We start from the raw sequence: 15,396 nt of genomic DNA on the forward strand, positions 1-15,396 counted from the left end.
TTGGAGCCTGAAAAAGTTCAACTACTAAAACATATAAGTCTTTTAAATGTCTGTATTTTAATCTAATAGAATTTAAGTGTATATCGTATACATTCCTTAAGTCTACTCTTATTAAATGTTGATGTTAAACAGAAAGGGGAAACCATGTGCAACTAGATTAATTTATCTCCAGGGAGTAAGGACACATTAATAATTGAGATAATGTTTTCATATATGTTGGAATCAAGTGTGCCTTTTCACTTCTTTATTAGAAAACACATTAGGGGAAAATTATCTCATCCTCATCAGTAAGACCTAATTGCTGAGAAAGTCTCTGTTTTCTTTGCAATAACAAAAGGATTGTTCTCATTACTTTGAAATGGAAAAAAAAAAAAAAGAAAAAAAAGAAAAAAGAAAATATCAGAAATATTATCAAGCAGTGCTGGAATAAATGCCTGTATTACCAAAGACAGTATTTACTTAATACACCCAGTCCTGTTTTTGTTTTAAACAAATCAGAGTTTATTATATTTTTATAAAGTACAAGCAAACTCTGGATTGAAGTGGGCCAAAGGGGAAAAAAAAAAAAAACTACAACTAAAAATGACTAATATTTTTGGCTTTCTGAAGCACTGATCTTTCTGTTAGTTATAAAAAATTATCTTGGCTGATTGCGAGAGAACTCTATAATTTCACATGAACACCCATAGGTGCCAAGGCCTGTTGTGAGGTAATGGAGTGGCATGTCATTTACTCTGAATCACTGTACGTTATGCTGTATGGATTACATACAAAGCAAACACTGAGTGCATGGTGGGAACACTTGTGCAGACAGACTGAAGCATATTTCCATAGCGTTGAACTATACATCAAATGCAGTGCTTTTGATGTTTCCCACAACAAAGAGAACAAAAAAAGCCACCAAATCAGGATCTATTCTTAAAAGTCTTTGCTATAGCCCTTCTATTTATCTGACGTACACACAAAACAAAGAACTGTAAATGAAAACAAATATCTATCAACTTTACTCTGCAGCGCTGAGAGAAAAAAAAATTAGAACACTACTTACAGTACTAAGAAAGAGAAGTTCTCTCTATAGGGTCCATCAAGACCTAATGCTAAATAACTGATCCATGGACATACTTGTATTTGCAGCTATCTTGAAAAGATCAATGGAAGACAATCAACTAGAACCACAACTTTATAAAGGGAAAATGATGAGACATTCCTTTAACGTTTACAGTGATTTAATCCACACTCCTATACCATATAGGCTAACAGAATACAGATTGTTCAGATGCATACTTTCAATTGCTTTTATTTATTTTCATAGATCAGCTTTGTAAAATCACATACACTTTCTGATTACTTTCTTTTGCTATGCTTTTTCTTTATTAAATATTAGTTTTCTGATAGATAAAACATACCAAATTGAAAGTCAAAACAAATGAGAAACGGCCAAAACTTTTAGCTAGAGCTTAGAGTATGTGATTCACTGCTAACAATTTTTGCCGTTAACAGAAATAAACCAAGACCATGAGCTGCCCACAATACCTCCCCCCAGAAAAACTAAATTTAATTATTATTTTTAAGATAGTTCACTTAAAATACACAGAGTCTGCTAGCCAACAGGAAATCTGTGTAATGTGTTAAGAACAGAAGAGCAAACCCATAGAAAAACTCAGCTGACACCCATCGATGGCTGAATCTGGCATATACATCATTACTATTTCTTACTTTTACTGAACATCTTTTTCTTCTTTGCTTTTGGCTTCCCCTCCCCCCGCAACAACCTTCCTTCTTTCATTGCTTTAAAACAATTTTTAAGTTCATCTGAAATTAGACTAAAAATTCTCCCTGTGGAAGAAAAGATATTATCGATAGTTGCAACTTAACTTGCATAAAACTGATTCATAATTTTTAAAAATGAATTGATAATGTAAATACTTAAGGGTAATGTAAAATTCTCTAATTCTCTTTATTTCTGTTAAATGTCAATGTTTTGTGTAACTTAATGATTTGGAAAAGATATTTTATTGTTTTATATTAATTAGCATTGTCTAAAACACAAAACCCCTAAAGCCTCCAACATCATTACAGAGTGTTCTATTAAAAAAAAAAAAATTAAAAACATATCCCAAAATGCTTTCATTGTAATCACTGGACTTTGGTAGAAAGAGATTTAGGTCCAATTTGTTAATATCTCCTGTACAGGAGAAATTTCATCCCCACTGAAGGCAGCAACAAAACTCCCAATACTGCAAGTCACTCAATTTTACTGGGTACATGTAGGTGTGTTGTGAGACTGATTTCTTCATGTGAAAATCTCTCTCTTGCCACAATTACTCTTATAGGTAAATATTTTGAGACAACTATTTGTTCGTGTGTAAGAATTGCATAGGAGCAATTTAAAGAAGTCACACGTATTAGATAATATGCAAAAATAGAACATAATGATGAAAAGACATAATCATCTGTACCAAACAGTGACAACCTAAACATTCACAGGTTGTGAACAAGTGCTGTACGCAACATTCTGGCTCCAGAGTACCAAATGTCTTTTTAAAATCCACTCACTTTTACTGTATACCCACTGAAGACAGCAAAAACACAATCTGCAGCTTCATGGACCCCTTGTAGGGTTTCTAACCAGCAAGTACATCCCCTTATAGTCTGAAGATTTGGGTTTGGTCTAGATGAGTAAATATCGCCTGCAGATCTATGGGCATATTTCTAGTGACTCTCCGTAGCAGTTAGTCTTGAGGTGAGCAGAAGCCGCAGCTATAGAGGACTACGTAGAACTAATAAATAACACCTCCTAGCACAAAGCAAAGAAGAAATGAATGGCAAAAGACTAGGTAGACAGTAGGCAGTTTCTGTAAATAGGAAGTACTGGCACACGCAGGGGTTGTATATGTTCCCTATTAATTATTACATCTGTGTGTAAAATGAGCATATACTGTCTTTTCTTTCTAAACTAACTTACCACATGATGTTGTTGTTACCACCTCCATACAAACTATACCTAAACACAAAACTCCAGTGCCTCACTGAAGAGAATATGCATGGTAACAAACAGTCATGGATGTCCCTGTAGGGCCAAAGGAATACGATAGCAGGTTTATGACATGTTCTGCTAAACCATAGTCAGTGTTCATAGCAAAATAAACCAAACTGTAACAGCCTGAATGTTTTCAAATCAGTTGTCATTGTCACTCTCTCTAAGGTGGGAACAAATACCAAAAAAAAAAATCTTCAGAGAGCTGAAAGTGATTTTCACACAACAGCACTAAAGCATCATTAGGGGAATGCCCAGTCGGTGCAAGACCAGAGTTGAACTAAATTGTGAACAGGCGCTAACACCATCATTGTGCAAACAGCAGGGCTGTAAAATAGGCTCCTGCACTTGTTTCAGCAGCTTTCTTGGACTGTCGGTAAGCCACAGCGATGGTGCAATACGCCATCTCAACCCACATGTGCTACTCGAACTAAGATGATGCATCTGATACTGTGACCTGAGAGCTCCATCAGCTCTTGTTACTCAGGTCAAAGTGTAAACAGCATGAGGTGTTGTAACCTTCAGCCTTCTCTGGCCATGTCTCTCTATTCCACATGAGAGCACATGCAACAATCTGCTCTTCCTATGCAAACTAATTGGAGCTCAGAGGTATCCACTGGTTTTCTCGATACTTCTAGTGAGACAAGATTTTTGCTTGCACTGGTTACATTTTCAAATCTACTGGGCTGGCCTACTTAAATTGGGGTTTTTTTTCTCATCACTAGCAAACAGCGCTGGTAGTACATACAATTACACTCAATATCTGCTTCAAACCAATCAAATTTGAAAACGAAGGAAAGATGACGACTTACTTCCCAGAGATGCTGAGTGTTCCTGATGGCTCCTGCTTGAACCTTCTCTGGCAAGAGTAGGACCCCCTGGAAGGGCCCAATCCAGGTTCCCTGCTGGATCCGCTGAGCTGCACAGATGCCGTAGGCCAGGCCAGGCACAGTGCTGGTGCACAGACACACCTCTCGGGGCAGGTCCCGGAGCCACTCGGGGATCTCAGGTGGAGGGGCCGCTGCAGCAGCACTGCTGGTGCCCACCAGACGCCGCAGGGAATGGAGGGGGCCATGCATGGGGCACTCGCCATTGCGGTTGTCAGCGCACATGTCACATCCTGTGGAGCACAGAGTAAAAACGCAATTTCAATATGGTGCCACTGGCCACCGCCATGATAATTGAAAGGTCATGCAGAACTCTACTTTTCCCATCGTTTCATGGCAGCTCAGCGCTCTCACACACTGTGCCCTTCTGCATGTCCCTCAGGATGGTTTTCCTAATCTCATCAAAGCCCTCAATAAGAAATGCCGAAGGCTGAGCAGAAACTCTGCAGACATTTTGCAAGTCTGGTGTGTTCACAGACCTGCCAACAATCACTTATTTTAACACAGTTTTTTAAGATTCATTTTTTGACTAATATAAAGCACATTTAAATCATCCCAGTGTGTTTTGGTGAGGCATTTTAAAACATGGTCATAACACCTTACAAGTCCTCCTCATTTGCCTTACCACAGCTCAGTCCAAGGGGTTAATTGGAACAGAATTTAATTTCATGCTCAGTTTAAATGAACATTTGCTCTACTTTTTACATTAATAGGTGCATGTGTACAGGTCTATTTAGAAAATAAACAAAACAGAACTTCATGAATGACAAATCAGAGGATGCATGAGCATTTACCTTCTTATAGATGAATCTAATCTTGAAATGGTAATTATATAGCAAATATTACTGATTTCTAGCACACATTTGAACACTTTTATTGAATGGGAATGCATGTCCTTTGCCTGTTACATGTAGCTGAGAGTAAGAACAAAAACAGCATGTCCGGTTTTGTGAGCAGCTCCTATGAAAAAGACTAGTTTGTAAAAATGTTGATTTCCCTAACTGTTCTTAATAACAGATGCTGTTTCTCTATTTTGGGAAGAGCCTACTGTGATTTTTCTTTCCTCAGAAAAAAAAAAAAAAAAAAGGTTAAATATTTCCATCACACACCATTTCACATGCCATGAAAGTACAACTTCCAGGAAAATGTTTCATGCTCGGGAAATCCATTTCTTTGGACGTATGTTGAGTTAACATAACAATAAATCTATTGAAATATGTTACTGCCTTCTGCACATTTCACTTACCACAGTAAAGGTTTTCATATAAAATTATTCCAGAAATACAAAGGGAAAACAGTAACTATGCCATAGTATGCATGTAGTAAGTCCTAGATGTTTCCCCTAATAATTTTACACAAGCTACACCCATTCTTACAAAAATAAAGCACGTTATTTGCTGTAGAAGCTGGAGGTTCTTGGTCTAAGCCACAGATTTAGACTTGCTAGATTGCCTGTAACCACAGTTTCAATTCTCAAGAGGACTGACTCAGCTGTTCTTCTTTCCAAGGTGGATATACTATGTATTATGTAGGCCTCTTTACTACAGAGCCTGAAAAGGAGAATCTTCCTCTCTAGTCAGTAAAAGCTGCTAAAAGATAATAAAAGCTGCATTTTCAAAATATGACCTCTATTTGCATTCTCCAGATTTAGACACGCTTTCTAAGCATTATTTGCTGTCATCCTCTTTTAAACTGTACCATACAAAAATTATGCATTCAGAAATATGAAAATATTTTAAAGTTACATGTGGAAGATAATTTCCCTTGAAATTCTTATGACTTCCTTTGAGTCTTGCAGAAAATGCGTGGATCGCTACTCCGTGCTCATCTGCTCAAGTTCTCTACATTAATTACAGATCTTAACAGAAAGCAAGCAAGTGAGCCCCGAGTTGTACATTACTGTGACGGGTGTCCCTGCAGAAGAAGGTCTGCATATGAAATTTGCCCCATGCCATCCCTAACACACCGCACAGTGTCAGCACAGGAGGGCAGAAAAGCCCTTGCCCACACTGCAGCCCACAGGAGCAGCCATAGGGCAAAGCCCTATAGTGGGGACCATGCTGATATTGGGGAAAAAAAAATAAATAAAAGCCTTTGGCTGGAGGGTTAAAGCCTTTTCTTAATAATATAATCCTTGTTGCAAAACGACTCTCCTGTTGGGTTAAGCCACAACTGCAGAGGGGTTTTGTTCACTCAACTACATCAATTAGAGATGGCTGGAGGATGAGATTTGCAGGACCCCAGGGAAAAGATTTCTGGCTGGTCCTGAGAGAAGAATGTTATGCAGCAAATATTCCTACAGTCATTCCCAGGCGTGATGTATAAAAGGCAGCAAGTACATGCTGGAATATTTTTTTATGGTTTTGTTGTTTCCACAGTTGGTTTGGAAAGTGAGGTATAACCACAGCATCTTTTCTTTCCTCTTCAAAACCAGTCATCAAGAACCCCTGTGTTTTTGGCATATCAAAGGATCTCAGGGGCTACATTGGAGTCTGTCATTGGAGATCATACAGGAAAGGATCTAAATATGAAAAAAAACCCATGACCAAAACAACAACAACAACAAAAAACAGGTTGGCATGTGAGTATACTTTAAACAAATTTGGCATTTTACCATGCAAGTTAGAAAGAAAACATCTGACAGGAAAACTGAGGGTTTAAAGAGAAGGAGACATCTAACGATGACGTCAATTAGCACCCGGAGCAGGCCCTTGAATCCAACCTGTTGGCACTGTTTGACCATCTTCAAGACGCATAACTCTCCCCTCAACTACCTGATTATTAATGGCTTTCTTGAAGACAACGTGTCTCTGCAGCAATTTACATTAAACATACTAAGGCATCTTCATGACTCCACTCAGGCAATGTCAGTGTTCATCTCCTGCATCCTGCCACCAGATATGCATAACTTTTCATACATACAACCTTTAGTACCTGACTAAAACAAGGTTTTATTCACTTCATCCTGACAATATACGTACATGAGTGTGGATAAAACATCTTTTTTCTACCCTTTCAAGAAAAATAAATTAAGAAATTCATGAGAAGTATAAACAAACACTGTGTCACTTACTACCCTTACAGAAAGTCACGAATAGTTATATTTATTTTCCACTATCCAAAAACTCTGGTAATGTCTTAATGCTTGGCAGCGGCAGTATCTGATCTCCTGCTGTGTTCCTTTCCCTTTGTCCTGCCAAAGCTGAAAATCTGGAAAATGAAACATCTTCTGAAACCGTTTTGGCTTATGGCTTGTTGAAGAGAAGGAAGAAGTCTGTCTTTAATCCTAAGTAGTACTGAAATTCTTCTCAGTTGCATGCTTTATACATCTATCTTTAGTTTTTATGCTATTGTACAAATAAAATTTAAAAAATATCTTCATAAATGTGATAAGGAATGGAAGGTCTAGTAGATATATTTTACGCTGCCTTGAGTAAAAAGTTACCATGCACCTTTTCCTCTTCCATGACTAACTTTTGTTAGTTGGTTAGTCTGACCGAAGCACACTTTCAATAGTGTTGTAGAACCCTTTTAAAGAGAACCACTGTAAGTAGTGGATAAGTAGAGGATAAGAGAAGGAAATCCTTAATATGAGACAGGTGAAAAAAGGGAGAATTTCAAGACTTGCACACCATCCTGCCTCACAGAAAGGATCAACAGCATTATGTTATTGGATACTGCAAAGTAAGATGTGATACAGTGCACCAACTTGCTTAATAATACACAGAAAATAAGAGGGTTTTTTGAGAGGGAGAGTGTTGTGGTCCACAGACATCATTGGACCCTCCAAACTGGGTCAAAACCATTAAGATCCACACAGGTGTGGGAAGTTCACATAAAAAGGACATAGAGGGACAAATGTGAGCTTTCTAGAGGACTGCCACACAGGACAACAAGGAGGGATATACTGTGCCCTTCCTCCTATTTTGGCCTCAGAGAGCAGCTATGTAAGTACAGGTCTCATCCAAGGACTGCTGAAATTAATACTTCCATTGCCTGTAATAGCATTGGTCAAGCCCCAGATCAAGACAAGAAGAAGCAAGAAATGTGAGAAAATTAAGGGGTTTGCTGAAAATGGAAAAAGCAAAAAAATTACTGTATCCAGAGCAGAGCGTCTCTGATAAAATCAGGAGATATAGAAGGTAAGGTCAGTGGCAATGCTCCATCAAAGGCCCAGGTGCAGCCAGGCTCTTTGGAAGATCAGTTTCTCACTTTATACCTTCATGCTCTATAGATGGGAGGATTAAGGCAAGGAAGAACCAAGAAAAAAAAAATTTCCTAGTGGAGCTGTTTGGTATGGCTCTTTTGGGAGGAGTGCAATATGTTATCGTTTATTTGCCTCCATAAAAATGAACACAGTGTAATGCCAGCACTATAACTCCATGTGAGTACACTCAATAGTACTAAACCAAAGCAAGAAGGAAAGGACACATCATTGCCCCCAAAATATAATTCTAAACACTCTCCAACCTAAATAACATTACTACTGCATATTTTAAAGGAAATTTGAGAAGAGAAAGCTTTTGTCAGTGAAAGGTAGGGTCCAACATAGCGCTTTAACCAGCAAACCAGCTGTAACAATAAATGAAAGAAATATATATTTTTTTTCTCGGCAATAACATGCTTCAAAGGTGCAGTTATACTGGATACCTGCAGTTTGCTGGTATTAAAGAAGTGTGGCCTCTGACCCTCTGCTTCATAATTCACCACAAGCACGCAGGTATCTGGTGTAACTGGCCATCATTTCACACAGTATTACTCGCTTGCCAAGTATAAATCACTGTGGCTGGCGCTGCGTCCCTGGCTGGGCCCGGGTACCCAGCTAAGCGGGAGGCTGGGCTGGGTGAAACAGTGCCCTTTCTTTTCCTGAGGGCTGGAGCTTTGCTAAGGATCATGAGCTCCTCGTGCCTCAGTTTCCTCATCGACGAGCTGATAGCAATCTCTTTTTGTGAAATTAATCGCAGTTCGCCGCAGACTGTCTGACGTGAGGCAGGCTTTCGGGGCGACGAAACACAGATGCGCTTTCTCCCTCGGGTTCCTTTTATTTATTTGTTTATTTACTCTACATACCGGCTGCAGGGAGTAGGACCGAGCCCAGCCGGCTGCCCCAGGGCCGGATCGCGGCGCGGGGCTACGGAGCGGCCACCGGAGGGCGGGAGCCACATAGGGCGCCGGGTCCCGGTCACTTCTGCCCGACCCGTTTCTCCCGGGGCTTTCACCCTCTCGCTCTGCCCCGCCGCGCCCCGCCGGCCGCCCGGTCGGTGCTCCCGCACCGGCGCAAGAGCTGCCGCGGGGTCCGAGCGCCCCGGTCGGGAGTCGGGCGCACCCCGCCCCGGCCCCTCCGAGGAAGGCGGTGTGCGAGGGCCTGCCTGGGCGCCCCGGGGTGGGACAGGGGGTCGGGGAAGCGTCCTGCTTGCGGAGCGGCTTTCGGGTTATTTTTGCGAGGTGGGTGGGGACGGGTTGGGGGAGGAGGGTTTGATTTTCCCTGCCTTCGACTGGAGGTATGAATGAATTAAATTTCCGTGTCAGGTATGAGAAGGGTAGAATATTGTGTGTAGATAAACCTTGCCACCCCGTGCCCCTGAGAGATCCCCATATACAATGTAGAGATGATGAATAGGCTCTGGGAGAGCAGATCGAAGTTCAGTCCGCACCAGCTCCACTCTCTCCTACAAAACTATAGGGCAATTAATTGTGGCTTGTCCCCTCATCCTTCATCTCCTGGTGGCACATATCGATGGAGATTACTGCTGATGGACCATTTTATCACCCTAAATAAACAGTCACCACCTTCTCTAACCTCTATCTAATATATGGCTATCTGCTATGTTTAAGGGTGCTGGGTAACTAATGATGTAAAATAGCTAAATCATACAGGTTACCAGCAGTCTAGAGAAAAAAATCCAAATGTTCACCACACCGATCCAGTCCACAGCGTGTTATATATACGCTGTCTACCCGTAAATTGAACGGGAAGATGCGCGCAAACCGCTTGCTTGCGTGACACTTTAGTTTTACACAGCATATTTATTACAGTGGCAGGTTGGCTCTTCCTGGTAAAGGTAGAGGACTCGTAGACTTCTCACTGGGAAAGCCTCTCCCCAGCAGCGAGGGGCAAGCCTACACGGCAGCAAGCCGGCCCCGCACCCCCCAAACTCAGCCTAGGAGATCTCCGCGCGGCGCAAGCGCCCCTCCCCCAGCGCCCAGAAATACCCTCATCCTTCCAGATTCAGAGAAGGGAAGAAAACCGTCCACAGCCGCCTGCCACATTATCAGGGTTTTAACATAATCCCTTTTACTTCCCTGAGAGTAAAGACTTCAGGGCCCTATATGGGGGGGGTGTCTTTTTTAAAAAAAATTATTTATTTTTTTCTTTTTTTCCCTAACTAAATGCCTTTCCGTTTAAAACGATTACATATAGACACTTAACCCACAGCTCTTTGGTGGCTCTCGCCCCCCTCCCTCGCCCAAGACCGTGCCATATTCATTGATATTCGACGATCAAGGCGTGTGTCTATGTGGAAACTGTCGCCCATCCATCTTCCCTCGGCGGCCGCCCGGCGCCGGGCCGGGCGCTGGGGAGCTGGGCCTGGCGGGATGTCGGACAGCCGGGACCACCGCAACCCTCGGGCTTTCCCGCCGCGGAGGCGGCCACGCCACCGCCCCCCCGGGAGCCACCCGCTCGCCCTCTCGCCTCCCCGGTGCCGCGGAGAGCGGCCGAAGGCATCGGCGGAATTCGCAGGCGCCTGTACCGAGCGGGTGAGCCCGCGGGTGGGTGCTGCCAGGGGAGTGCGGCGGACGCGGTTTGCGCGGCAGAGGAAAGGGATGCTCGGGGATGGGGGCGCGGGGAAGAGGGGATGTTTAGGAAAGAAGAGAAACCGGAGCATTCGCTTGGTTCGCGAAGGAGGTTCACGTAAGATTAAAACCCGAGAAATAGCCAGCAGCCCGGGGCCTGCCGCCAACGGCGAACCGGCGGGCTGCGGTCGGGGGAGGCCGAGGCGGCAGCCCTGTGCCCAGCCCCCGGGGACGGATCGGCCCCTGGGGATGGATGGGTGTCTCTCTGCCAGGCTGGGTAGAGGCCGGTTTATCAGTCTCAGAGATGCGGTGAGGCTGTCCGGAACTGGAAGTACAGCAAGCAAATATAACTCGAACTGAAGTCGATCACTCCCCAACCTCACCCACAACCCTACCTTCTTTCTCTCAAAGGGGCACCTCCGCTGCAGAACGCGGAGCGAGGGATGGAGTCAAAGTGGCTGAAAATTCCGCCTGCCCACGGAGTCCTTGCGTGACTCCGAGGCACTCGGGGAGCTGCGCAGGAGTAACCCAGGCCGGTGCCCCGCAGCTTGCTATGCTGCGCCTCTGATCGTGCGAGAAGCGGAGTGCGTGGTACGGCACGGACTCTCCGTACTATTTCCGCACTTACAGTTCGCTTTTTTCTTTATTTTTAAGAACGAGTTGCCCAAAGCAAAGGCATCTGGTCCCAGAAGGCTGAAAACTCGGTTTAAAAGGTTTGCTCACAGACAACGGCTGGAGCGAAAGTCGCCTTGTAAACAAGTTCAATGATAAGATTTTTTAGATTTCTCTGTGGAAAAAAAAAAAGGAAGAGACCGTAATGGCAGCAGCCTGCCCTGTCCTTCAGACGGAGAGCGGTGCCTGGTCCCAGCCGGACGCGATTCACGAGCGTCTTTTCTGCCATCGACCCGTTTGCTCTCTCGAATCCACCTTTAATAATCGTAGTTGGGAAAGAAGTATACAGACTTCGCCTGCGACTCTGTGGCGTGCTATTATTCCACTCACTCCTTAAAAATTCTCCCTCCGAATCGCTTTTTTATCTTCCTGTCTCTTTTTAAAACCTTTATCTTTCAGATTTACAGAGCTGCTCCAAGAAGTAAAACATGTATTGTCTGAACGGTTCGGTTGGCGATTAAAAGTGCATTTCAGATTCCATTAAGTGCCTGTAATTTAAGAGATCACGCTTTCTGCACCCGACAATAGAAAATACACTAACACTTTTCACTATGGATAAAACTAAGGACGAGGAAGTCGGTCAAAGCAAAGTCGGTATCCAATATAGAAAGATTTGCAATGTTAAGAAGCGGGGGGAAATCTCCACTAGACTCAGAGTCAGCTTTCCCCTCGTTCTTGAAGACATACGCACAATGATTAAGATTATGCTAGCATCCACGCAGTTTAATTAATACACAACAGAGTTTCATGGAAACTTGAAAAACAAACTCCGCATCTGAAATGAAATTAAACGAATCCACACTTTGCTTGGGCACGTGCTTTCGGATGGCTGGTTTGGGATATCGTTTATCTGTTCAGCAGCCTTCCTTAAACAGACATTTTGGGGGGCAGAAGGACAACAAAAATGAAAAATTTAAGAAACCTTAGGATAAGAGAGGGTGTTTGAAGCAATGGGAAAAAACGCACACGCTGAAGCCATGTTCCCGTGTTTTAACAGGGACAGATCCGTGTTCCCTGAATGTTAGTAATAAATCTGATTAATTAATATAGTTCATCTAGTTATTTTCACCCCCTTAATTTTCTCGGCAGTGTAGCATCGACAGATACAGGAACAAAAGACAGATAGAACCAAATTCTTAAATCACAAACTTCTAGTTGATACAGATGTTTAATAATAGGGTGCCTTTCTCTCCCTGCCCGCCCCCCCCCCCCCCCCAAAAAAAAATCTCTGTAATTGGCGACAGCAGTATTAAACGTTTTCTAACCACAAAGTCCTAAACGAATTGACACTCAGGCAGACGACCTTTTTCATATAGAAAAACAGCTTTTCTTATTAAATGGCCACGTCATACTTTCCCACGAGGGTGAAAACTAAAACCAGCGGCTTGTTAACGAGGTCTGAAAGGAAAACCATACTCCGAGATAAGAGGGAGGAAAACTTTGCCCTAGTCCACCTGATGAAACCTGCAACTTTTCCCCTGCCCAGCTCGGAGGAGTAATTGATTTCTGGGTATTCAGCGAAGCCCGGGCTTTCCAGGCAGGAATTGAGCGAGACAAGCAAGGCGATAAAGGACCAACTTTACAGCAAGTTGATCTGAACCATTTCTGAATCCATTTTCCTAAGCACACCCCCGAGAGATATCTACCCCCCACAGCAGCCTTCCCCGTGAAGTGTGCCTTCCAGGGAAGGACCTGGGTCTCAGACAAGAAAAGCCATTACCGAGAGGCTACCGCCCGCCTCCCGAAAGCACTGAGAACAACGCAAAAGCAGCTCAAAGGAGGGAAGGGCAGGGCGAAGGATGCTCCTCATGGAGAGGTGCAGGCACCGACTGCGGTCACCAGCTTGGGGCGTCCCTAGTCTGGGCCTGGTGCGGAGAGAGGCGGAAGATGGGCGGTCGAGGACTGCGAGAAGGGGCACGATACGTACGGTTGTTGGGGTCACTGGTGTGCTGGTTCAAGGGGATGATCTCCATGCGCTGTTGCCCGTACAGGTAGTAGTCCAGCTCCTCGGCCGTGCACCGGAACCGAGCGGCAGCGCGCTCGCCGCATTTGCTGCCGCCGCTGCCGGCCCCGCACAAGTCCTTGCCCTGCAAGGGAGCGGGCGCTCCCCCGGCCGAGGGCTCGGAGCTCTGCAGCGGTCCGAAGACCGGGAGCTGGGACACAGGCAGACAGGTCAAGCCGGCCAGGGAAGCGGCCGCCGCAGCGACGCAGGAGGAGGTAGAGGAGGAAGACGGAGTGGACGAGGAAGAGGAGGAGGAGGCGGAGGAGAGCGAGGCCGGGCGCTGGCGTAGGCTGTCAGCTGAAGGATCGGCTCTCTCGGGCGGCTGGAGCTGGGCGAGGGTCCCACTGCTCTTGAGCTGGCTGCTCTGAGGGAAAAGCTGCTGCCAGTGCTGCAGATAAGCGGGATCCACCTTCAGGAACGCGGATCCGCCGGGATCGCCGGGCTTCAGCATTGCGCTGCCTGTGGAGCGGAGAGGAAAGGGAGAGCAGACGTGAGATGCCCGCCCCGGCCGGGCCGCCCCGACTTCGCGGCGCTCTCCACGCTCGGACACGGCGGCCCACGCATGGGCCCCCTCGCGTCAGCTGTCCGGGATCGGCAGGGAGACCATTCCCGTCCCGCTTGCCTGCCCGGGACAGGCTTGGCAGGAGAAAGCCTCGGCCCGAAGGGCTCCAGAGCGGACATGCAAGAAACGCGCTGGCCGGGGTGACAAAGCTTTCCTCTTACCCCCGCCGCCTCCCCCGGGGCGTGGGCAGGACGAGGGCGGCGGCGGGATGCTCCTCACTCCCGCGGCCGGAGAGCCCGCCGGCCCCGAAAGGCACGCTGCTCACCCTGTCCCCGGCGCACTCAGTGTCTTTCCCTTTCATTCCCTTCCCTCTCTCCGCTGGACCAAACGACTCTCAAAGTTGACAACGAGGAGGAGGAAGAGGAGGAAACTTCAGTTCCGCGCACACACGCTGCGTGTCTTCTCTCCAGCTGCTCCGGCTTTCCACGCTAGCGTTTATAGGAGGACAGGGCCCCGCAGTACCCTACCCCGGGCGAAGGAACCTCGCCGCGGCCTCTTCTGGGCTGGCTGTGCCGGGCACGACGGAGAGGCCGGGGCCGCGCCCCGCCCGGCGCCCCGACCCGGAGCTGCCTTACCTGAGTGCGGTGCGTCGGAGCGGCTGCTGCGTGGTCGGCGTGAGGAGGAGTAGGCAGCCCTGGGAACCTTCGAGACGGAGGAGGGTTGAAAGGAGAGACTTTTCAGGTCTTTGTCCACGGGGCTGCAGAGTGATACTGCTCCAGGTGCCGGGAACCGGCGGGCCGGCTAACTCCGAGCCGCCGGGCTCCCTCTGCCGCGGCTGCGCATCGCAGTCGCGCCTGGGCTCTTTGCTCGGCTCTGGCAGACTCCGGGCTAAACACGTGGGTTTTACGACAGCGCAAAATACAAGTGTGTGTGATGTGTACGAGAGGGAGGGGAGGGAGCGGGAAGTCACTAGCGAGCCTGAGCGCAAAGCCTTTTTTTTTTGGCAACTTCCCCCACTTTGTTCCTTGCTCAACTTTTAAAGGTGTCCCTTTCTTTCCTGCCCTCCTCCGCCCCTCCTTCCTTCCCTCCCTTTCTCTCGCTCTCTCCCTCCCCAGCTCCAGGAACTAGGCGCCCCGGGAAGAGCTGGGCTGTTATTCTGCAGGAAGGGGAGCAACGCAGACCCGAGCAGAATCCGCGCCGCTGCGCGGTCTCCAGCGCCGGCCCAAGCCAGTGGGCACCTAGAACCCTGCCAGGCGGCCGGCAGCCATGGCCTTGACTCACTTGCCTTTTGCCCCTCGGGGGCTAAAGTGGATTTTAAAGGCCTTCCTGAACCGTTAAACTGTCCTGACACTGTCGCACCTACTTAACAAAGTCTCCTGGGATGAACTGCCTCCCGTTTCCCCTCGGCTACCTGAGACCTGTCCCTGGAGGTCCCAACGCAGACAAGGGGACTCATCGCCCTAGAATTTCTTTCTCCTCAGACCTTGTCCCCTCCAGCACC

At 46.3% G+C, this 15,396-nt stretch overlaps 1 protein-coding gene across 1 annotated transcript in view; it reads right to left on the reverse strand.

Annotated features, from left to right (window-relative positions):
* PRDM6 (PR/SET domain 6) overlaps positions 1-13,844 on the reverse strand; it is a 73,321-nt gene extending 59,477 nt beyond the window's left edge. Inside the window, exons 1-2 of the mRNA XM_065657426.1 lie at positions 13,319-13,844; positions 3,850-4,157 (exon numbers count right to left, since the gene is read on the reverse strand). Of these exons, the coding sequence (XP_065513498.1) occupies positions 3,850-4,157; positions 13,319-13,844 (834 nt within the window). The remainder of the gene's footprint in view (positions 1-3,849; positions 4,158-13,318) is intronic.
* Between the last annotated feature and the right edge of the window lie 1,552 nt (positions 13,845-15,396).

The sequence above is a fragment of the Caloenas nicobarica genome, chromosome Z (genome assembly GCF_036013445.1).
Source record: "Caloenas nicobarica isolate bCalNic1 chromosome Z, bCalNic1.hap1, whole genome shotgun sequence".
NCBI lineage: Eukaryota > Metazoa > Chordata > Aves > Columbiformes > Columbidae > Caloenas > Caloenas nicobarica.